The sequence below is a fragment of the Macaca fascicularis genome, chromosome 15, assembly GCF_037993035.2.
Source record: "Macaca fascicularis isolate 582-1 chromosome 15, T2T-MFA8v1.1".
Taxonomy (NCBI): Eukaryota; Metazoa; Chordata; class Mammalia; order Primates; family Cercopithecidae; genus Macaca; species Macaca fascicularis.
In genome coordinates this window covers 100,141,871-100,164,061 of record NC_088389.1, presented here as the reverse complement: position 1 = coordinate 100,164,061, position 22,191 = coordinate 100,141,871, and the positions used below count along the sequence as shown (strand labels likewise).

Sequence of the window (22,191 nt, the reverse complement as noted above, 5' to 3'; positions counted from 1 at the left end):
AATGCCGGTAGCTCCCTTATGATCATCATCATAATCAAAAACATCCCCAGTCGTTCTGAAAACGGCCCCTGGTGGGCACTGGTAGCCCCATGTAGAGCCACTGGCCCAGCAGGTGTGATATCTAGGGCTTCTTCAAACTCCAGGAGGGCCATTGTTCAGGTGGGAAGCGTGCCAGGCTGCTCACCAGATGCACTGCTCTGCTGACCATCTTTCCTCTCTGGCTGCTGTTCCAGGCTCAGCTGATTGCACAGTCCATCGGACAGGCATTTAGCGTGGCGTACCAGGAATTCCTCAGGGCCAATGGGATTAACCCCGAAGATCTCAGCCAGAAGGAGTATAGTGACCTGCTCAATACCCAGGACATGTACAACGATGACCTGATTCACTTCTCCAAGTCGGAAAACTGTAAAGATGTGGGTACTTTCCTGAAGCTGTTCTCCAGGCTGGGTCAGCTGGGTAGGGGCCTGGAAAGGGGGGCACCCTGCCGCGGAAGTGAAGGCAGATCAAGGGTGAAGAGTGCAGTATTGGCAGGACATCGTGAAGTCGCTCACACCCATCTCTCGCTCCCCGCTCTGGGGCCCTGTCATGAAATGCTATTGTGTATAAACAGAGAGGCAGCACATCCTCTGCTCCTGGTCATCCTGAGCTAAGTTTGGGGTGGGTCCCAGAGGCAGATAGGACCTGAACTCTGCCTGTACAAACCCTGCAATCTAGTTAAGGGCACTGAAAAAGTTAAGTGATGGTGCCAGGTACAGGCACTAATCAAAACCAACTACACTTGGACAAACAGAGAAGATCTCAGGTTTCAGACAAGAGATGCTGTGGTCCTCTGGGGATGACCTGTGGTTTCAGACTGAGCTCTTCAAGAGTGCCTGTAGGAAGACGAGGCTATCCGAGCTGGTCTGGTGATCTGGGGATTGCAGGGGCAAGCCGAGGGTAGGGTCTGTGGAATGGTTGGAAGCCTGGAGGTCAGAAAGTTCCACATTTGTCTGGGGAATGGGGAAGTATGGTTTGGCTAGAGCAGGAGATGGGCACAGGAAAGGAGATAGATGGGCCTGAGGTCTGGGTCAGGACTGGAGGGCCTGCAAGTCCAGCTGAGGGGTTTGGACTTGATCCCATAGGTAAAAAGAACTTTTAATGAGAAAGCGATCGTTTTATCCACTGGGGTCTGTCAGGTGTCTTAGGTCAGATTCCCCAGAAGCAGAGCCTGAGGCGGGGATTCTTGTCACGGAGGTTTGTTGGGAAAGTACCTCAGAACAGAAGGGATGTGGGAAGCTTGGTGGTGGGACACCAAGGAAGGGTGTCCCACCTTTCTGCAAGGAGCTTCCTTCTGACCCGGAGGGAAGCTCCATGGCTCAGATTGCAGGACAGATTTGTCTCACCTTGGAGCAAGGGAGCTGGCAAGCCTTTGTACCCCACGCCGGTCATTGGCCAAAGCTGGACAGGGGGTGTATGAATTCACTAGGGCTTCTGTCACAAAGTACCATGGACTGGGTGGCTTCAACAACAGAAACCTATTGTCTCACAGACCTTGCAGCCAGAAGACCAAAAGCAAGATGTTGGTAGTGTTGGTCCCTTCTGAGGGCCATAAGAGAAGAATCTGTTCGAAGCCTCTCTCTTTGGCTTGTAGATGGCTGTCTTCATCCTGTGTCTTCACATCATCCTTTCTCCATGCATGTCTCTATGTTCAAATTTCCTCTTCTTTTTTTTGATACCCATGACAGACAACCATTCCTCTTCTTACTTAAGGACACCAGCATATTGGATTAGAGCCCATATTAATCACCTCATTTAAAATTGGTTACCTCTGTTAAGACCTTATCTCCAAATAGTCACAATCTAAGTCTAAGGCACTGGGGGTTGGGAAGTCAACATACAAATTTTGGGGGGATACAATTCAACCTTAACAGAAGGTGTCTCCCATTCAGCTAAGGACAGTTCTCCAGGGAAGGGGCTGACTGTGAACTTCAGCAACTGGGGGAAGCGGACATCAACTTGTGAAGGGGACTTTGTCAAGTCCCCCAAAAATACACATACATACTCTTTGTTGGATGCTTCCAAGAGGTGCAGTACCTTTTAGTGGCATCTCTGCAGGCCTCCCCAGAGTGCAAGTATCCAACATCAACTCCTGTCTTCTCTGCCGTGCCAGTAAAGGTTGTGAAAAATCTGTGTATCCAGGATATGCACTTCCTGAGTGCACACCCAACCTTTGGTTGTGATAACTTCAGCATCACGTTTTTTTTCTTTTTTCTCAACTTTTTCTCCTTGCAGAGAAGTGTTTCTGTGTGTTTATTTATTTTTAACTCAAGAAACTTAAATGTCGGAGCGAATTGGGGAAGCACTGTGGGAGGGGGAACCTGCGCATGGAATTTGAAAAGCTATTTCTAGAAACCGTAACACACCACCCACCCACAGAGCCTCTTCCCCTGCCACTGAGGACAGGACTGAAGAAATTGAAAAAAAAAAAAAAAAAAAAACAAGAAAAAAAAAAAAAACTGGTGGTCCTTGTGGTTGTGTGCTGAGGCAAGTTTGTTTATGTGAAACAAGAGTGAATTACAAAAGAGTGTAGACCTGTGTGAATTCATTTCTTAAAAATTCCAAATGTGCGGAATGCTGAGAAGACAGGAACTCATCTGGGAAGTGTCTTCCCCCCAGGGAAGTGTCTCTTTAGGCGAGACAGGAATGGGGGAGAGGCTTTGATTTCTGCCTACCCCAGATGGTTGCTGATGTAGGCTTTCTAAATGTTTTTCTCCTTCCAGGTTTTCATAGAGAAGCAGAAAGGAGAAATCCTAGGTGTGGTGATTGTGGAGTCTGGCTGGGGATCCATCCTCCCCACCGTGATCATTGCCAATATGATGCATGGTGGCCCTGCAGAGAAATCTGGGAAGCTGAATATCGGTGACCAGATCATGTCCATTAATGGCACCAGCCTGGTGGGCCTGCCTCTATCCACCTGCCAGAGCATTATTAAGGTACCTGAATATGGGAAAAATTAGCTGCTGTGGTAAACCTCAAGTGATGTGAAGTGTGACCCCCATCCAGTCATTAATGTATATGAACATATTCGAAGTGTCAGGCGCCAAGGAAGACATAAACACAAAAGGCGTGGACTTGCACTCAGGAAGCTTACCATCAAGTTGCTGTTTACAGATTCTTCCCTGAAATCAATTTAGATCAGGGGAAGTGTATTTGGTTCACATAACACTACTTTCTAATAGCAGCATGTCCCTCACAGGCATCACTAGCCAATCACAGCACTCTCCCACGAAGCCCAGACTCAGCCTCAACAGAGAAAGCCTCAGCTTGGGAATCCAGACAATCACTTATAGTCAGCCAGATACACTTGGCACGATTTACCATCCCTGTCAAAAAATCACAGAAATGCTTCAAATCTGAGCACTTTTTCCTTCCCAGTGGCCCTGACTATGATGCAGGTGAGTTTGTCCTCCCTCAGACCCCAGGTAAAGCAACTCACATGTGCTCGTTGCCAGAAGAAGAAGGAAACTCTCTTCCAGTCCATGGAAGCTTTTTCATACCTGAGCATCCTTCCTGCTCAACCTGAACTGATGCTTATAAGGCTAAGAAGAGCTATTGGAAGGAAAATTAAATGTGAATACTTGAGAAGAAATGAGACTCTCTTTAGACATGAAGCATTCATGTGGAGTCTTTTGAGCACATTGGAACTTGCCGATTGCATGGCCAGTGTGACTGGGATGTCCCTCCTCCATGACAGCATCTGTAGACCCCAGTAGCTCTGCACCAAGTGCTGTGGTACTGTAGGTAGACTGAGATTCCACAACTTTTTTTTGGTCCTGCAGAGGTTTCCTGAAAGACTTAGCTAGGATGTAGCTGTGTACATATGTGCATGTGTGAGAGAGGGAGAAGGGGAAGGAAAGGGATGAATGCATGCAAATAGTCATTGTGAGCAAAAGAAAAATCACAAAGCTAGCATCCTCGGCTGAGCGGGTGGGGATGGGAGGTTAAGGTCAGTGTATAGGACACATGGATGGTGCCTTTTTGTTTTTAATGAAATGGATTAAATTCTAATTCCACGTAAGATAATCACTTCTGGAAAGAAATAGTCCTCTTTGGCCTCCTCTAATTTCTTTTTCTTATATCTTACACTTAAATGAATTCTACCTCTTGCTTAATACACATTAAAGATAAGATTAGAGAATCAACTTTGAACATGGATATTCATTCAGACAGGTTTAATTGGGCCTCTGTGAGGCAGAGCCGTGCTCTGGGGAAGCTGGCTTGACAGTATGCATGTGGAGGATGATTAGAGATGTGCAAGGGCTCTGCGGCCCTAAGAGCAAAGGTGAGAGGCTATGAGTGATTAGACAGCCCATTTTATGTGATTTTAAAGTTGACCTTGAAGGAGTAAAACCTAGGTCAGTAGCAGAAAGGGAAGTGGCCTTTGGAAGTTTCTGCTTGAATTGATGGACAGGAGCCAGTGTTGAGTCAGGGAGAGATGGGGTCTGAGCCTGGCCTGGAAAGGCTGGTCTGGTGTTGCTGTGATCACATGGAGAGGCAAGCGGGAGGTGGGGCTGGGGAGGCAGGACCACAAGTCGCTCCTGCCAGTGAGCAAGTTGCTGATTAAACACCTTGGGTGCAGGCATGAAAACTGCTGAGGGGCTGTGGGACCCAGGGATCCCATGGAGACAGTCCCTGCCCCCAGGGAGCTTGATCAGTTTGAGGAGAAGTGAAAGGACTTATGGCTTGCAGTGCTCAGTGCTGTGTGTCTGTGCTCTGGGTGCTCTGAGCACTGTGTGCTCTGAGATATGTGTGGACTGACTTGCTGAGCCTTCGGGGCAGCATTCTGTGGGCAGGTACTATTGTTGCACCCATTGTACAAGCTAGGAAGCTGAGGCACAGCAAGATGATGTAATCACCCATGGTTAAGGATTGGAGGATAAGCCTCCAATACAGACTCATCCCAGGGAGGGTGTCAGGTGAAATGCTAGGCCCAAGCCAGACCCTGAGGTGGTACTTCTCAGCCAGGGGTGATCTTGCAGCCTCCAAAATGTATGGAGACTGGGTTGTCACCACTGGGGAGGAGAAGGTGCTGCCAGCATCCAGTGGGTAGAGGCCAGGGATGCTATCAAACATCCTACGGTGCACAGCACAGCCCCATAGCACAGGGTTATCCAGCCCCAAATGAGGTTGAGAAACTCTGCCTGGGCGGTGCAGGAGTTCAGAAGCAAGAGAGACAAATCGATGAGAGAGGGAAGCTGGTCAGGGACGGTTTGTGGGGAGCTGGTCTGGGTCTAGAAGGGTTGGGGAGGAGGAGAGGGGATGGGGGGTTAAGTATTGAATAATATTTGTGTTCCCTCCAAATACATATTGAAACCCTAATCCCAATGTGATACTATTTGGAGGTAGGGCCTTTAGGAAGTGATCAGCATGAGGGTGGAGCCCTCATGGTTGGGATTAGTGCCCTTAAAAAAGGGACCCCAGCAAGCTCTCTTTTGCTATTTGAAGATACTAGAAGTTGGCCATCTGCAACTCAGAAGGGGACCTCGCCAGACCCTGACAGTGCTGGTACACTGATCTCGGACTTCCAGCCTCCAGAACTGTGAGAGAGAAATGTCTGTTGTTTATAAGCCACCTAGTCTGTGGTACTTTGTCATGGCAGACTAAGAACAGACTCAGACAAGGGGAGGACTTAAGTAAAGGTAGGGATGGGGCCTGGGCAAGAACAAGCTGGGCTTCCTGAGGCCTGCAAGACTCCAGCTCATGGCCTGGAGTCACCTCCCTTCCTCCTCAGGACAGCCCACAAGGGGGACAGCAGATGCTAGGTGCACACATGGGCCATCGGAGACTCTAAACGCACAGAAGACTTGCTCAGGGCCCCCAGCTGGCCAGTGAGTCCCCACCCTCCTGAGCATCCCTCCCGTCTCATCTGCGCGGGGACCAGAGGAGGGAAGCAGTGAGGCTGTGAGGGCGGCCTGACTCCCTCTGCAGCTGCCGTGGGATCACAGCATCAAGGTGGAAGCAAAGCTTGCTGGAGTACAGACGGAGCTCTGTCTGCACGGTTTCCTAAGAGGAAACGGATTGTTTGAGGAGCTGAACTTTGATGTCTATAAATGTAGTCTCTATAGAACCAGAAAATTAAAAGGCCGAGTGGTGATGAAAGAGATGTAACTGATGAAGATGAAGAGTAAGGAAAGCAGTGCCTTCATGGCCGCCCATAGTGAAGAAGTACTTAACAGGGCAGACCCTGATTAGAACACAGCTGAACTTCCTCCCCACCACAGTGTGCCGCTTGTTGAATAGGGAGATGTGATGGTCCGTCCGTGGACCACCCTGGCTGGTGGGAGGTGTAACCACTGATAACAGCCAGAATTGCCAGTACCAAATACAGACTGACTTCAGTGCGTTCTATCAGATTTTTAAAATTCTCTAGACAACACACTCCTTTTTGCCTGCACCTGGACAGATGTGCGCACTGCCCTACCCCTACCCCTCGGGCCACTGCAGAGCAGCGTCCGGGCCGCTTCAAGGCTGTGTTCAAATTTGTTTCAGTGTATGTTCATGCTCTTTGCAGTGACTTTGACAAGCAACTCTCATCCTGATGAATCAGTGCTTCTCAAACTGATTGGAATCACCTGGGGATCTTGTTAGACTGCAGGTCTGATTCAGCAGGTGTAGGGTGGGATTCTGCGTTTTCAGCAGGCTCTGTGGGGGTGATGGCATCACCAGTCTGCAGGCCACACTTTCTGGAACAGGGGTCCAAAGTGTGCATTCTGCATCTGGCCTCTTCAATACTGGTTGACCATTTTCCCACCAGATTAGAGGAAATAGATTTCTAGAGTAGAATTATAGGTATTGACTTGCCTTCCTCTTCCTACCTCTTATTTTTTGGGTCATAATTAATTCCCAAGGCATAATTATTGGTGGGTGGAACATTTTACAGGCTGCCTTTTTCTGGGCCTTTGCCTCTGTGGTCCTGCCCTCTGGGTTTTTGCTCTGTTTTAGAATAGCGCACAGCTTCCCTTGCTTCCCCAAGAGCATCATGGTTCCGCTCTCCCGTTGCTATAGAGACCATTCTGGCTTCTCTTTTCTCTCTTCGCCCCTCTTCTTTGGCCTTCCCCTCCCACCAGATTTCTTAATTTGCTGTACCGTTCCACTGTTGTCATGGGGACCAAATGACCCTTTATTTAATTGGCACCTCCAATAAAATGGCAGCTCAGAAATCTAAGTTAATGGGACCCAACATGAAACACTGATTAGGAACAGCAGAGCAAATGCATGGTCTGGTTATTTCCAATTGCTATTTCTCTTAAGCCTCATCTTGCAACACATTTTCCCCAATCTAGAAAATCTTTCACTGAGGGACAGATCAGGCGTCTTAAATCAATTCACAGAGAAGGAAAGAACCCACCAGAGCAGTGTGAATTTTTTAGGCAACATTGAGAAGATAAAGTCATTCTCTTGCTTTTGGGTATGTTGGGTAACATTTTCTGTATCACACAAGCGTACCTAAATAATATCAGTGGTTAACAGGTGTAAACATTTAAAGCAGGTGGCTTTGCCTGAAGGGTTGAGATTCCAACAGCATGCTCCTGTCTTCATCATTCATCTCTCTTCTTTCCCACAAATTCCTGGTCTCCTAGTTTGTGATTAGAGAGAAAGAAAAGGGTGAAGGGACTCAAGCCCCCTCTGGGCTCACAGCCCTGTGCTTAGTACCGATAATGTCTCTTGTCCCCCCCGGAAAGGGTGCACTTCCCTGAATCTCCAGTGCCTAACACATTTCTTGGCACATGACAAGTGATTCGTAAATATTGATTAAGTGGGTGGGAAGGAGTAAGCACTCAAAGCAGATAAAAATGTCTGCATGAATGTCTGAGCTGCTCTCCATCATACCTCCCAGCCCTGCAAAAGAAGCCCACTTTAAATTTCAGGAATAGGTTTAAGCATAATGGTTGAGATTTGATGTTGCAGACAAAGGCATTTAGGAATAAACACATTAAAGGGGGTGCAGTCATTGAAATCAGAACTGCAAGAGACGTTAGTGAGCTTTACCATTTGTTGGGAAGATGAGGAAATTGAGGTGGGAGAAGGGTGAGCAAAGGGCTTCAGATCCCACTGCTTGGGGTAGCAGAAACAAAACTTGAGTTCAGGTCTTCTGACACCAGGGGAGTCCTCTTCACCAGGCTGTGCTGGTCCTGTCGATAGGAGCGGAAGGCCAGAGCATCTCCCTTTGTTGATGGGGACGATGGGACCTGCTGCATATGGAAGTCCTGGATCCTTTGCAGATGTTCATTTCCCCAGGGAGAATCACACTCATTCCATTGCTGTGCTTTGGAATCATTTCCTTAACCAGAACAGTTCCCCGGAGATGTTCCAAAACCACCGGGAGATGCCGCATGAGTGTGAATGCCAAGTCGCATGGTACATGGAGGCCACAAGCAGAGTGACAGCCATGGGGAGGCTCAAGTCCTGCAGAAAGCAGAGGAATTCAGAGCACTAGGGGAGCAGACGCTAACAGCGGGGAAATTGAGTTCCATCAAGATTCACACATTAGGAGCAGAAACTAGAACCACATCAGTGGGGAAGCCAGGGGGTGGGGAATTGTGAGGACCAGGAACCCAAAAAAACTCTTGCCACGTAGGAAAGTGAACTAAAAAGATGGCCCCAATTCAGGGCTGGAATGTGGGGACGCAGATTTGTTCTGTGGCTGACCCTGTCATCTTTGTGGAGCAAGCCTTATTCACAAAAGACACACCCTCTCTGGTTGTGTATATGGGGCATTATGGTGTAGAAATACTGCACGTTTTGAATGCAGACAGACCTAGGATTGAATCTTGCTGTGTGTTAATGTGAGTGAGTCATTTAATATCTCTGAGCCTCAGTTTCCTCTTGTATAATATATTTATAGAATAATTATGGCCACCACATTAAATGAGACAGCTCCTGTCCTTTCCAGGTCAATGCCAGACAACAGTGAGTGTCCAATGACAGGTAGTTACAGTCATTTTGGTTCCATTAGTTTCATCATCAGGGTAGATTTTGATGCGCAGTGATCTTAGGGGTGTTCCTGCATGACACAGACATGCAGATGACTGACCACGGGTCAGCTGTATAGTGACTGGGCTAACAAAATTTCCCACAAGATGTCACCCTCACCCCACCCTTGCCAGCACCTGCTCCCACTGAGCACACTGGCTGCAGGTGTGACTAGTAAAGTGACATCTTTGGATGTAATCATCCATGGAGAAATTAAGCCACCTGGATGCAGATGAGGCCATTCATTGTTCTGCAGTAGTGGTCCACACCAGTTGTTCGCAAATTGAGTGTGCACTCAAATCATCTCAGAGACTTGTCATCCACAGATTCCTGGGTCCCACCCCTAGGTTTCTGATTCAGAGGGGCTTGGGTAGAGACCAGAATTTGCACTTCTAAAAAGTGGCCAGGGGCTGCTGCTGCTGCTGCTGCTGTGTGGGGTTTAAGAGCCATTGGTATACACCTGCTGGCCAAGCATGGTAAAGCTGGATAACCAGAGACTAAATAGCCCCCGCCTCTCCCTCAATCTAAAGCATATTCTGTAACTCAGATACAGAAGGGGTGTTGGTCTTTTCTGCCACTCCAAGAAGCACTCTGGCTACAGATTCTGTTTGCAGTGAAATTGTCTAACACCAGTTTCACGCCTCTGCTAGGCAGGGTGCCTGAGCAAGGATCCATCATTCCAGTCCTGACCCCACAGAGCCCTTGGACAAAGCAAGCTCCATGTCTATGTCTTCATCTTTAAAATGTGCAATGTAAGTCCTGACCTCGCACTGAAAAAGATTTGGTAGACTGGTCAAGGAGTGACAGCAGTAGTGGCTGTGGAATTTGCAGAATTCTATTTATAGAATAAGAGGCAGACGATCACCCCTCATGCGTGCTTTTTGTGGATTTGTTACTGTTCTTTCCAGGTTCTCTTTCCACTTCACTCATAGCGGGCACAAACTGGACCCACTTGTGAACTGAGCAGATGCTGTCTCTGGGCGATACTGTGGGCTTAGATAGAACAGAGCTTGCCTTTTCCCTGAGTGCCTCCTCATTCCCTGGTAGCTGTTCTCCCCTGGAGGAAAAGTTACCCACCTCTCCTCCCACCCACCCTACAGTTCCCTTTGGAGGAGTGGGCCTGGGCCTGACCTTGAGCAGTTTCCCAGACAGCTGGCCGTGTAGATGGGAGTCCAGTCGGGCAGGTGCTTCCCACTGAGGGCTCTGACCCGTGCTGCCTCAGCTCTTGTAGCAGGGCCAGGGACTGCAGGGCTTCCAGCTACAACAGTGTGGTCTGTTTACCCCAGCGTGCAAACAAGATTCTCCTGCATACCATGACTTGAAAAGGGTGGGAAGGCACCTGCTATTGGTCACTCCTTCTATCCCATCTGGTAATCAGGAGTTTGTTGAGGCAGAGCAGGCACCCTGGGGAGACTGGAAAATGGACATTTGTTTCAGAGCTGAGTTCCTTTTGCTCAGCACCCTCCTCTAGGATGAAGCTGACAAGTCAGTGGTCAGGCCTGCAGGAGCAAACCTTCCCATTGCCCAGCTTAGGGCAAATGTAGCTTTGTGATGGTTTTCTAAAGATGCTTCTGAGCACACCAGGGCTTCTCTCACTGCTGTGAGTCTGATCAGGGGACAGGAGCAGGAGCCTGCGATACACCAAGGTGGAAGCTTTCTACACAGTCACTGAAACTAGTCCCTTGTTATAGTCAAAGATCAGCTTTCCCTCTGTGCTCCATTTTAATTTAGAGGGAGAGGTGTGTCATCAGGGATCATGAAACAACAGTCTGCAAGTCGTATTTCTTCCCCTTCCTTCTCCATCAACACCCATCCTGCAACCCTCCCCATTCTCCCAAGGACGCACACACTGATTGGAGTCCCTGGTTGCTGTGGGAATGTTGATAGCTGTAAAATCTCTCACTGGCAGGAAGAAGGGGAAAGAGGAGCATCAGAGACCAGAGAAAAGAGCCATGATGAATCAGGCCAGTTGCTGTGAGTTAGATGTCCTTTGTTAGAAGAGGAGTCATTGCTAGAGTTTGCCTTCCAGAAAGAAAATCCATTTCCCACTCGTGTCTTTCCTGGCTGGGGGAAATAGTGTGCCTCCTTCATCTTTGAAGTCAAAAAGTACATCTGACACTTCCTCATAGTTGCGCAAGTACTTTGATCAGATCCCTTGAACCTAGTCCACTTCCCAAAAGGAAGGCATTGCCCACAGGAACCCCATCTGTGCATGGGCTGAAAGGGCTCCATCTGCACCATGTCGCATCTTCCCTGGGTAGGTGAAGCCGAGCAGTGACTGTACCAGCCTGGGCACTGAAGGCCTGCAGGCAGGCAGTGGGTCCTACGGAAAAGTCAGTGTGGCTTCTTTTGCCTTTTGTGCTGCCTGCTTTTGTTTATTCTGTCTGCCTCAGTGGTCACCATACCCACTGTACTTTATTCATGTTTAAGGGCTTAAAGAATCAATCCCGAGTCAAGCTGAATATTGTGAGATGTCCTCCGGTCACCACCGTGTTAATCAGAAGACCAGACCTTCGCTACCAGCTGGGTTTCAGTGTCCAGAACGGAATTGTAAGTAGAACACTTTCCACATCCTTTTCCACAATGTTGACAAATAAAAATGTAGCATGGCCTTTGATTTTTTTTTTTTTTTATTGAGATGGAGTCTTGCTCTGTCATCCAAGATGGAGTACAGTGGCACTATCTCAGCTCACTGCAACCTCCGCCTCCTGGGTTCAAGGGATTCTCCTGCCTCAACCTCCTGAGTAGCTGGGACTACAGGCATGTGCCACTCTGCCCAGCTAATTTTTGTATTTTTAGTAGAGACGGGGTTTCACCATACTGGACAGGCTGGTCTTGAACTCCTGACCTCGTGATCTGCCTGCCTCTGTCTCCCAAAGTGCTGGTATTACAGGGCCTTTGATTTTCTTTTTTTTTTTTTTTTTTTTTTTAAAGTCAGTTTGTTCCCTGAAGGAATCCATCAAGAAAGATGGATGAAGCAGGCTCAGCTCCCTCTCTGGACAGAGTCCCTTCAGCAGAGATTCCCGCCCAGAACCCAGCATTTCTGTGACATGCAGGGCTGTCCTCCTGGCTGCTAGCTTGAGAGTTTGGGATGCACCCTCCAAGAGCCTCCTCGCCTCTGGGCTGTCCACCCAGGCGGCACAGAGTCCCCGCAGAGCAGCTGACTCCCAAGCCTGGGGTTGTGCAGTGCAGGGGCCGGCTCAGTTCCCACAGTCACAACTGGGATTCACACAGTGTGGTGTTTGAGTGATCATTCAAACCTTGGGCTTCAGGCGAAGCCAGACGGATTACTTAAGGCCAGGAGTTCGAGACCAGCCTGGCCAACATGGCAAAACCCAGTCTCTACTAAAAATACAAAAATTAGCCAGGTGTGGTGGCGGACACCTGTAATCCCAGTTACTCAGGAGGGTGAGGCAAGAGGATCACCTGAACCCGGGAGGCAAAGGTTGCAGTGAGCAGAGATTGTGCCACTGTACTCCAGCCTAGGCGACAGAGCAAGATTCTGTCTCCAAAAAAAAAAAAAAGTGTCCTAGATAATTAAAATATCATTCCAAATACATTTTAAGGTTTAGAAATACCCTTGAACTTCCCATTTGGAGTTGAAATATCCAGCCCCACTTCCTGCATTCTTCGTACCTGAGTAGCCTAGTTTACCTATTAGGAGAGGACCTAGGCTGACTCTTTACAGTCTAGCTCTGAGATCATCTTTTCATTGGTTTGTACTTATACTTGTTTGCTTTGTTCATAGTTAAATAGTATTAAAAGTTTGGATATGAACAAGGAGTCGTTAACACCTGTGGGTCCATTGGGAAAACACCTAAGGCATGTTTTGACCCCAGACTAGCTGAGAGAGCAACTGGGCCACACACTCACAGAATGACACAGCATGTTGCTGCCAGATGTCACTTGCAATCTTGTCTGCATCCACTTAAAATAAAGGTGCATGGTCTGGAACGAAAAGCCAACTTAGTAAATTCAGACCTACTCTTGGGAAAAGTTATGTTGCAGTGTGTGTGAGGTGAGGGTGGAGGGCCCATCAGCCCCGCCTGCAGCCTCGGGTCACTGTGGTGGCTGACTGTGCCATCACAAAATCCAGCCTCACTGTCGTTTCTGTGGGAAGGGAGTTTGAACAGGGGCCGCTGAATTGGGAAGCTCTAAAGGAGCCTCTCCCTCCCAGCCAGCCACACTTTGGAACACAGAGGTGGAGTTCCAGCCCCACGGTGGCTCAGGCAATTGTGACCCTAAAAACAATCTGCTGCATTAAACACTTCGGTGCTTGAGTGCTTGAGTCCCAGTCATGACTGCGGGAACTAACACTAACCTGCGTCACACAGGCTAACAGTTTGAAAACACTGGCGACTCTGCGACAGGCCCAAATGGCCCTTTTTACCCAGCCCCAGCTGGGATGAGAAGTAGAATTCAGTGTGCTGTAAAAACCAGTGATGTGCTACAGTCTCTGCGCAAGCCACATGAACAAGGTGGCCATGTGGACCAACAGCACCTATTCTTTTGTGAAAAGACACTAAGAGAGTTAAATGCCCAAAGCCTAACCATGTCAGTTTCTCCAAGAGCAGAGTGCGGGGGCGGGGCTTTCGGGAAAGACGGCCTTCCAGCCCTGCCACACTCTCTGCCATGAGGGTAACACAGCCTTTGACTCTGGCAGATCTGCAGCCTCATGAGAGGGGGAATAGCTGAGAGAGGAGGCGTCCGTGTGGGGCACCGGATCATTGAAATCAATGGACAGAGCGTCGTGGCCACCCCCCACGAGAAGATCGTCCACATTCTCTCCAATGCTGTTGGGGAGGTAGGAGAGATCCAGGGCTGGGGGTGGTGCTGAGGGCCGCGTCTGGTGCCCCTGCCTCATATGCCCACTGTGGCCCTGAGCAGTCCTTCTGGGAAAGCTCCCTGAGTTTCCAATCCTGAACACTCCCCAACTAGCAGACCTATCTGTCTCTGACCAAACGCCAAACACATTTGCAAGCAGTTGTCCGGGAGCTTCTCCATGAAATGGAATCAGGTCACCCTCAGCCTTCTCTTTCATCTGATGTGCTCACCTTCTCTTTTCAACACTCAGCTTTCTGTTGCTTTTCTGTATGGTTGCCTAAGTTGCCTCCATTTTCCCCAGTTAATCTCCCCAAATGTATTTAAAAGATTTAACTCTTAGACTCAAGTCAAATCAACAAAGTGGCCCTCCAGAGGTGTGACCCCAGTGCAGTGTGGCGTGACGTGTCATCACTGCTGTCAGTCAGTCATCACTGCTGTCAGTCAGTCATTACTGCTGTCAGTCATCACTGCTGTCAGTCAGTCATCACTGCTGTCATTCATCACTGCTGTCAGTCAGTCATTACTGCTGTCAGTCATCACTGCTGTCAGTCATCACTGCTGTCATTCATCACTGCTGTCAGTCAGTTATCACTGCTCTCAGTCATCACTGCTGTCATTCATTTATCACTGCTGTCAGTCATCACTGCTGTCAGTTATCACTGCTGTCAGTCATCACTGCTGTCATTCATCACTGCTGTCAGTCAGTTATCACTGCTATCAGTCATCACTGCTGTCATTCATCACTACTGTCAGTCATCACTGCTGTCATTCATTTGTCACTGCTGTCAGTCATCACTGCTGTCATTCATTTATCACTGCTGTCAGTCAACACTGCTGTCATTCATCACTGCTGTCAGTCATCACTGCTGTCAGTCAGTCGTCATTACTGTCATTCATCACAGCTGTCAGTCATCACTGCTGTCATTCATTTATCACTGCTGTCAGCCATTGCACTGTCAGTCATCACTGCTGTCAGTCACCGCTGCTTTCAGTCATCGCTGCTGTCAGTAATCGCTGCTGTCATCCATCACTGCTGTCAGTCATCACTGCTGTTCTAGGGCTGATTTGTCACCCTTGCCTTATCTGCCAAGAGAGGTGAGGGAGGCAGGTGCCCTAAGAAGCCTTGAGCCCTTCTCCCTCCATTTTCAGAGTTCTTGCTTTTAAAAGGGTAGGGTCTGGTGAGAGCAAGAGCATTTGACTGAGAAATAAGCCTTGCCTTGTTTTTGTTGTTCATTTCTGTCACCCCTAAGCTTTTGAGAAAGTCAGTGGATTCCACCCTTCCTGGAGGCCACCCTGGGTCAGGTCCCTGGTGGTGGCTGGGCAGTAGGGGGGTATCTTCAAAGCCCTCTATGCGAGAAGCACTGCCTCTCTCGCCGGCCCTGGGCAGTGCCCATGCAGCCAGCCCCCAGCCTCAGCCCCCACTAAAGTGTGTTCTGTACCCTCAGATTCACATGAAGACAATGCCAGCCGCCATGTACAGGCTGCTGACGGCCCAGGAGCAGCCCGTTTACATCTGACCGCGGCCGCATGTGGTGGCATGCATGGAGGACTCTCCTCATCGTGGTTGTGTTTCTCGTGCTGCATCCCTGTGTCCACTGAGACATTCCCCTCTCGCGCCCAGCATTCGGTTTTACACAGGAAGAGAAGAATCCGCAAGGACCTCTTTACTCTCTCCGATTTGCTTTTTTTTTTTTTTTTTTAAATACCAGGGAAGGTTCGTATGCACTCCCTTGAGGATGGAGAGCAGCCAGCATCCACCTGGTACCGACCCAGGACCATCCTGGACGGCCTTCTGGGTGTGTCCAGGGGTGAGCTGTCACTGCCTGAGGGGGAATCCTCCCTTCCCAAGAGGTGCAGACCTCTTAGAAGGAGCTCCCAGGGCAGTGAAGCAGCTGATTCAGCAGTGCCTAAAACCCAGTTGCTGATCTCTGCTCTCTGAGTTTATCTGTGGGAATGTGGTAGTACCCAGGGCCAGCCCACGTCATTAAGGTTATGCACTGCCTGCCTTGTAGTTGGGGCACCATACATTATTTCCTCCCAGAATCTCTGAGCCAACCTTAAACCTCTTCTATTGCTAGTTTTAATTTCAACGTATGTGTGTTTTCTAATACGAGCCTTCTGACCCCAGGATAAAAGGGGAAATAACTGCCTTGGGCAAGGACACCATAGTGTCACAGAGAGCTTGGCAATTCATGGGGCATCTGAACTTTGCCAGGTTGTCCTGAAGTTATCAACCATTAGATAAACACAGGCAGGTACTGTCTGCTTCTCTCTCTGTATCTCTCACACACACAGTCCCATTTGCATATCACCCTTCCCTGCTCCCACCACCAATGAGACAAGCTGAAGATTAGGCACACACATCCCCTGGAAACCCACCTCTCTGGGAGGCCCCTTCCCTGGCAGGTGGCCAGGAGGGTGGGGGCTGCCCAGCCTCATCCTGAGAGACCTGCCGTCTCTGCGGCTGAGGCCCAGCCCCTCCAGCACCACCTTGGTTTAAAGCATCCTCCTCCTGGACTCCCCTTCCTGCCGAACACACATCCCAGGGGTCTGGGAAGGAGGGACTGTTCCCCAGAAGGCGAGCTCCAGGTGCAATTGTCCTCTTGTTTCCTGGCCCAAGGCAAGACCAGCTTTCTTTGCTCAGGGCCACTAGGCAGCATGTGATATTGGAAAGGCCAGAATAGTACATAAGCCACAAAATTAAGGGGACAATAGCAACCTCAAGTTATGCCTCAGAATCCCCAGATGTGGCCCATAAACACCCTCTTGCTGCCTTGTGGGCCTGAGAGCATTTTCAGCTGGTGTGGAATGTTCCGTGTTTTCATCAGGTGCCTCATATTTATGGCTTCCGTCTCAGTTCAGTGTAGATGTTTTAGTAATATTATAATTCTGAGCCAGTTTTCACTTGGTCCAAAGAGCATTTTGTTTTCATGTGAGGTGTGATTTGGCTTTGCTTTTGTTTTGTTTCATTCATGACCTCAGTAGAGACAGGGGAAGAGAAACTAATATATTTTGTAATTAATATAGTCCCTGTTCTCTGCATCCAGGATATTTATGTTGTGTCTACGGAAATAGGAACTCAGTGAGCAAATGTTGGATAGCATGTATTTATAGAGAGAATGGAGGGATTCTAAGGAGGGAGAAAAGTGACTACAACAAGATTAGGGACAAGAGACTTCAACCAGAGAGCTCTGTGATCAGCTCCCCGAGATCTCTATACCGTCAGAGTTTTCTGCTTAGAATCAGGGAAGCGCAATGCTTGAAAGGAATGAGCAGCGGAGCTCTCAGTTTCACTGTACTACAAAGGAGCCCTAAGGAAGGGAGGCCGCTGGCTGCCCAGGGGCCCTGTGGGGAAAGGGGCTTCTGCCATTGCAGAGAGTGGCACGGGGTGGGGCCAGGGACTCTGGGATGGGCCATAAAGCTCCCCAGGACTTCTTTGAAGGGTGCTTTACCGAAAGTTGCTTGGAGACCAGCCCCAAGGTCAACCCATCACAAACGTGAGGACCAGGAAGGAACCATGGCCTGGGTTCTCCATTTGCTGTAGAGTATCTGGTGATACAATGAGACACTAAAGAGTCACCAGCCAGTTCATCTTTCCTCTGCCAATAAGAGTGGATAGAACAGGAATGAAGTGTTACTGGTGGCATTTCAGGCATCAGGAGCCTTGGAAAATCATTGCAGGGGCTCATGCCTGTCTGTCCCCAGGCCCCTGGGCAGCACCACAGAGGCCCGCCCACGATTGGCCAGGGGACAGAACTCCAGTAGTGCGTCCCTGTACAACCTGCACATAACAGTTACCTATCTTCACCTCAAGGAGAGAATATACTTTCTATTCCTATTGCACAAAAACCTTGTAAACTTTGAGAGGTGCTGAAAAAGGCAATTCTGCAAGCTCTCCTGGAGAACTGACATTGTAACATAAGAGTGAGATGATTTGTCCACCACATTCTTTTGTGTTAATCCAGGTGTGTCTTCACACCCAGTGAGTGGAAGTTGCTGGAGCTCGGAACAGGTCCATCCAACTGAAGTGGGTTCTTTTTCCCGCTACCACTGGGGCAAGGGAGTGAGCCTAGATATGGTCACCCCAGCAGCCAGAGTCTTAAAAGTGAGTCGCTAGATTTTTTGAAAGTCCCAAGAGAAGTGGTGGTCTTCCCTTCTGTCATCCCGGTATATATAGTTATATATGTAAATATCTAAATACCCCGTGTAACGGGAAGGCTATGTACAGAGCAGCCTTCCCAAATGCTGCGAGGGCACAGAGCCGCTGTGGCTGCTCCACCAGGACATGCTGGTGGCTCAGCTTTGGGGATGGACTCCCACATTCACCTCCCCCTCCTGGTCCAGGCAGAGGCACCAGAACCCACCCTGCCTCTTCTCCAATGTGAGCATTTCAGGGAGCCACCATCAGCCTTGGGTTCACGAGAGGGAGAAACCCCCAAAGACCAATGCCTGGAGCCCACTTCTCCAGTGACACCTTCCCTCGCCAGAGCAGGCTCCTAGGAGCGCATTGCAGGGGCGCCGGGTCCCTGTGCACGGGTTTGCTTTCTGAACATTGCCCATCAACACCGCCTTCAGGGAGTCCCAGAGTAACCTACTACCTCCCCCATCGCTCCTCTGCCCCCCTCACCCTGTGGGCACCAACACCTCCCGCACACGGATGAAAACCATCTACAGAGCCCTTCCTGGGTCCCTCGACCCAGTGGTGTAGCCGTTACCAATGTTTACAACCAGGGGCCGCCCCTCCTTAGATGTGTTGACTCACATTCACAGGCCACCTGTTGGTTTGAGTTTCATGTCTGTCTCCTTCCCTGGCCTGGGTCGACTTGAGCACACAACTCGATCTTTCTTCCCCTCCATCAAGGCAGTGTGTGAGGACTGTGTGGGAATGACATTTCTTGTACATACTTAGCACAGCACCTAGAGTATGAACTTGTACTATTGTTCTGTAAAGAGGGTGAAATAGAGCTTATTGTAAAGCGTCGGGAGAAGTATAGTATTGTATTTGTAACAATATCGTTCTTTGTATACACAAAACTCAATGATCTATATATAAATATAAATAAATATATAAATAAAATATATCTACACGTGAGCCTGGAATGTGGACACCGCACACCCACTGAATGTACTTCCTCGACAGTCTGGTCACTGGTCCCTCCCTCCCTCCTCTGTACCGTGGCCACAGTCATCCGGTTTGGGGTTGTGATGTATTTTACTGTGCTATCTTCCTTTATTTAACTGAACGCTAATGTCTGTATAAGAGTTGCTGCAACAATAAACAAGAACTTCACCTCTTGGCCTGGCCAAGTGTCTTCTTCTTGCAGGGAAGGCACAGGATTGTGTGATGAGTTTGTCTTTTCCCTAACAGACTAGCTCCTACCCACCCTACAGGTGCCCAGAGCCCAGGAGTTCTCTAAATGAGCTTTTCCAGTTCTGTGGAACTGACTTGGTTTTAGACAAGAAAGGCTGTGTTCTCCTGTCCAGCTGATCCTCCAGTCCTGTGGGTCTCCTTCGAACGCACTGAACTGGAGAAAGAGAAATTCTCTGGATTTCATACTTGACATCCTCCACGAGGGTAGGAAAACAGGAATTGATTCTCCCCCACCTCAGTCATCTCCCATAAGGAAGGTGCCTTTTTGTAAGGTACTAAGACCTAAGTGGACAGTGGAAAACAGCGCTCTGAGAGGCCCAAGTGTGAGAAGGTTCTGGAAGGTTTCCTCCTGGTGCTCTTTGGAAATTCACGTTTTGAAGGTTGCCAGGCATGCCCTCCCTGCTGCCAGGGTCATGCTGGGGGCCCTGGACTCCCCAACACAGAGTGTCCAGCCCTGTTCCAAAGCAGACTGCTCATCAGCTTTTTCTTTGCATGTGCCCCTCCCCCATCTTCCCTGCAAAGCCTGTTGCAGCCCCATCAGGTCCATAGCTGCTGAAAGCCCTGAACATGGAGGCAGGGCCTTGTCCCAAGGGTCCTGTGGCCTGGCCCTGAGGAACCCCTTCTCTATCCTTCTCACAGCAAGTAGAGTGTCCCACCACCGACATGACTGCTGTTGGATCAAGTGGGAAGAAAGCACCTTGAACTGGTGTCGGGGGAAGTCACAATTTGGAGAATGACAGCTAGTCTTTATGGCACCTTCCACGTGCCAAGCGTCCTGCAGAGATGAACTTAGTAACTCCCCACAACACCTCTAAGTGGTAGAAGCTTTTCCTGTATTATCATTGTCTCCATTTTATACAGGAAGAAACGGACACAGAGGGTTCAAGCACTTACGCTCAGCTTTCCGACGACTCCCACCTGCGTCCACCTGGGACGGGCTTGTCATCGCACACGGATGAACTCAGCGTTAGATTTTTTGGTCTCTTTTGATTCTTAAAATGTTTTTCTTCCAGGTTTTCTTCCATTGATTTGCAAACCACAATCTCTCATTCAAATCAGGCTGCCCCATTTCCCCATCCCCAGATTGGAAGTGAGCACTGCCCTGGGAGAGCAGGGCTTGCACTCAGCTCCCTCCCTCCCTGTCTCCATCTTTGGGTCCCTTTATGGAAAGGGGCGTGGGCAGGAGGTGCACAGAGGTTCCCCTACATTAGGAGTTGCCCTTGGGAAGGTCACAGGCCTCGCCTTGCTGTTTCATTCTGCTGATCTAGTTCACTGACCAGGAGATCAATGAAGACAAATGGCAGCAACCGGGCATTTGGGGTCCCTGAGCCCTGGGCCCCATCTTCCAGCTGACCCCTTAGCCACAGTCCTCTAAAGTAGCAGTCTCCACCCTTTTTGGCACCAGGGACCAGTTTCGTGGAAGACAGTTTTTCCAGAGACCGGGTGCCAGGGAGGTGATGGTTTGGGGATGATTCAAGCACATTATATTTATTGTGCACTTTATTTCTATGATGGTTATATTGTAATATATAGTGTTCTGTAGTGAACTGTATAATTCAGTGGGAGCCCTGAACTTGTTTTCCTGCAACTTGGTGGTCCCATCTAGGGTTGATGGGAGACAGTGACAGATCATCAGGCATTAGATTCTCATAAGAAGCATGCAGCCGAGATCCCTCCCATGCACAGTTCACGATAGGGTTCACACTCCTATGAGAATCTACTGCTGCTGCTGATCCGACAGGAGGTGGAGCTCAGGCGGTAATGTGAGCCAGCGATGGCCAGTGGCTGTAAATACAGATGAAACTTCGCTCACTTGTTGCTCGCCTCCTGCTGTGTGGCACAGTTCCTAACAGGCCACACACTGGTACCAATCTGCGCACGCCTCTAAAGTGCACACCTCTTCCACCCAGGTTGTTGTGTCCCCAGCCGCCTGCAGCCGCCATCTCCCCAGCCGGCAAGCTCCTGCAGCATCCAGCAACCATCCTCCTCACCCTCAGAGGAAGGGAGGCGCACCCCTGGTTGTCTCTCCCCTGCCCATCCTGGAGCCACTGCTTTCTATTATCTCTCTTACCACCCACAGCGCCGCACCTTCTGCTGGTCCGGTCCCTCAGCCACATGTAGATAAGATGGTCACCAGTGCCCAGTTCAGTGTGTGGGGAGGCAAGTGGAGGGCATGGGCCCCCAGCCTTCACAGTGATGCTCTTGGGGTTCACCTCCCTTGACTTGAGGTCAATCTTCCCTTGCCTCCCAGAGTGGAGAGGCGAGTAAGTAGCTCCTTTCCTGAATTCTGCACCCATCCCCCGCCAATGACAACACCCCTCTCACTTCACCAGGATGAAGCGGGGAAGGCAGCTGGTGGAAGGGTCTAGTCTGAACTGGCACCTCTCAGCAAGCTCCCTGGAAGTGCGTCTGTCCCACAGGAGACCACAGTCCCCTGATGGATGGTGTCTGCCTGTGTGGGTGGGGTCTGCCCCCACGGGAAGGTTGCTCCTACCATAGATTATATCTTAGCTTCCCCCTCTCGGCTTTGATCTTAGATGAAATTGCAGAACTAGAGAAAAACACCCATTCAACCATCCTGATGCACATAGAACCACTTTATTTAGGTCTTTCTTCTATAATTTTTGCTTAAACTCTGATCCTCAGAGTTCCTTAAACCCTCTGAGCTTGTTTCCTCATCTGCAAACTAGTATCTATCTCAGGGAGACTGTGTGAGGATAAGCTAACACATAGGAAGCTTTCAGAATGTGCATGGCACATAGTGGTTGCTGAGGAAGTACTGGCCGTTCCTGGGGCCCAGCAGATCCAGGTCCTCATAAGCTTCCTGGAATTTCCCGATCCCCAGGGTACACCAACAGGAGCCACAACTCAAGAGGCTCTGCACGCACTTACATGGCTTAGTGCGGGTCGCCCCCAAACACCCGAAGTCCTAAACTACTGATGTACTGAATTTCATCTAAATGCAGATTTTAGTCCCTGGGAAA

At 49.5% G+C, this 22,191-nt stretch overlaps 1 protein-coding gene across 9 annotated transcripts in view; it reads left to right on the top strand.

Moving 5' to 3' along the window:
- Nucleotides 1-19,132, top strand: part of APBA1 (amyloid beta precursor protein binding family A member 1) — a 226,085-nt gene extending 206,953 nt beyond the window's left edge. For all 9 annotated transcript variants that reach the window (XM_045373135.2, XM_005581889.4, XM_005581888.3 and 6 more), the window contains 5 exons: nt 234-413; nt 2,760-2,972; nt 11,443-11,562; nt 13,676-13,816; nt 15,282-19,132. In XM_045373135.2, coding sequence (XP_045229070.1) covers nt 234-413; nt 2,760-2,972; nt 11,443-11,562; nt 13,676-13,816; nt 15,282-15,353 — 726 coding nt within the window. In that variant the 3' untranslated portion in view covers nt 15,354-19,132. The remainder of the gene's footprint in view (nt 1-233; nt 414-2,759; nt 2,973-11,442; nt 11,563-13,675; nt 13,817-15,281) is intronic.
- The last annotated feature ends 3,059 nt before the right edge of the window (nt 19,133-22,191 follow it).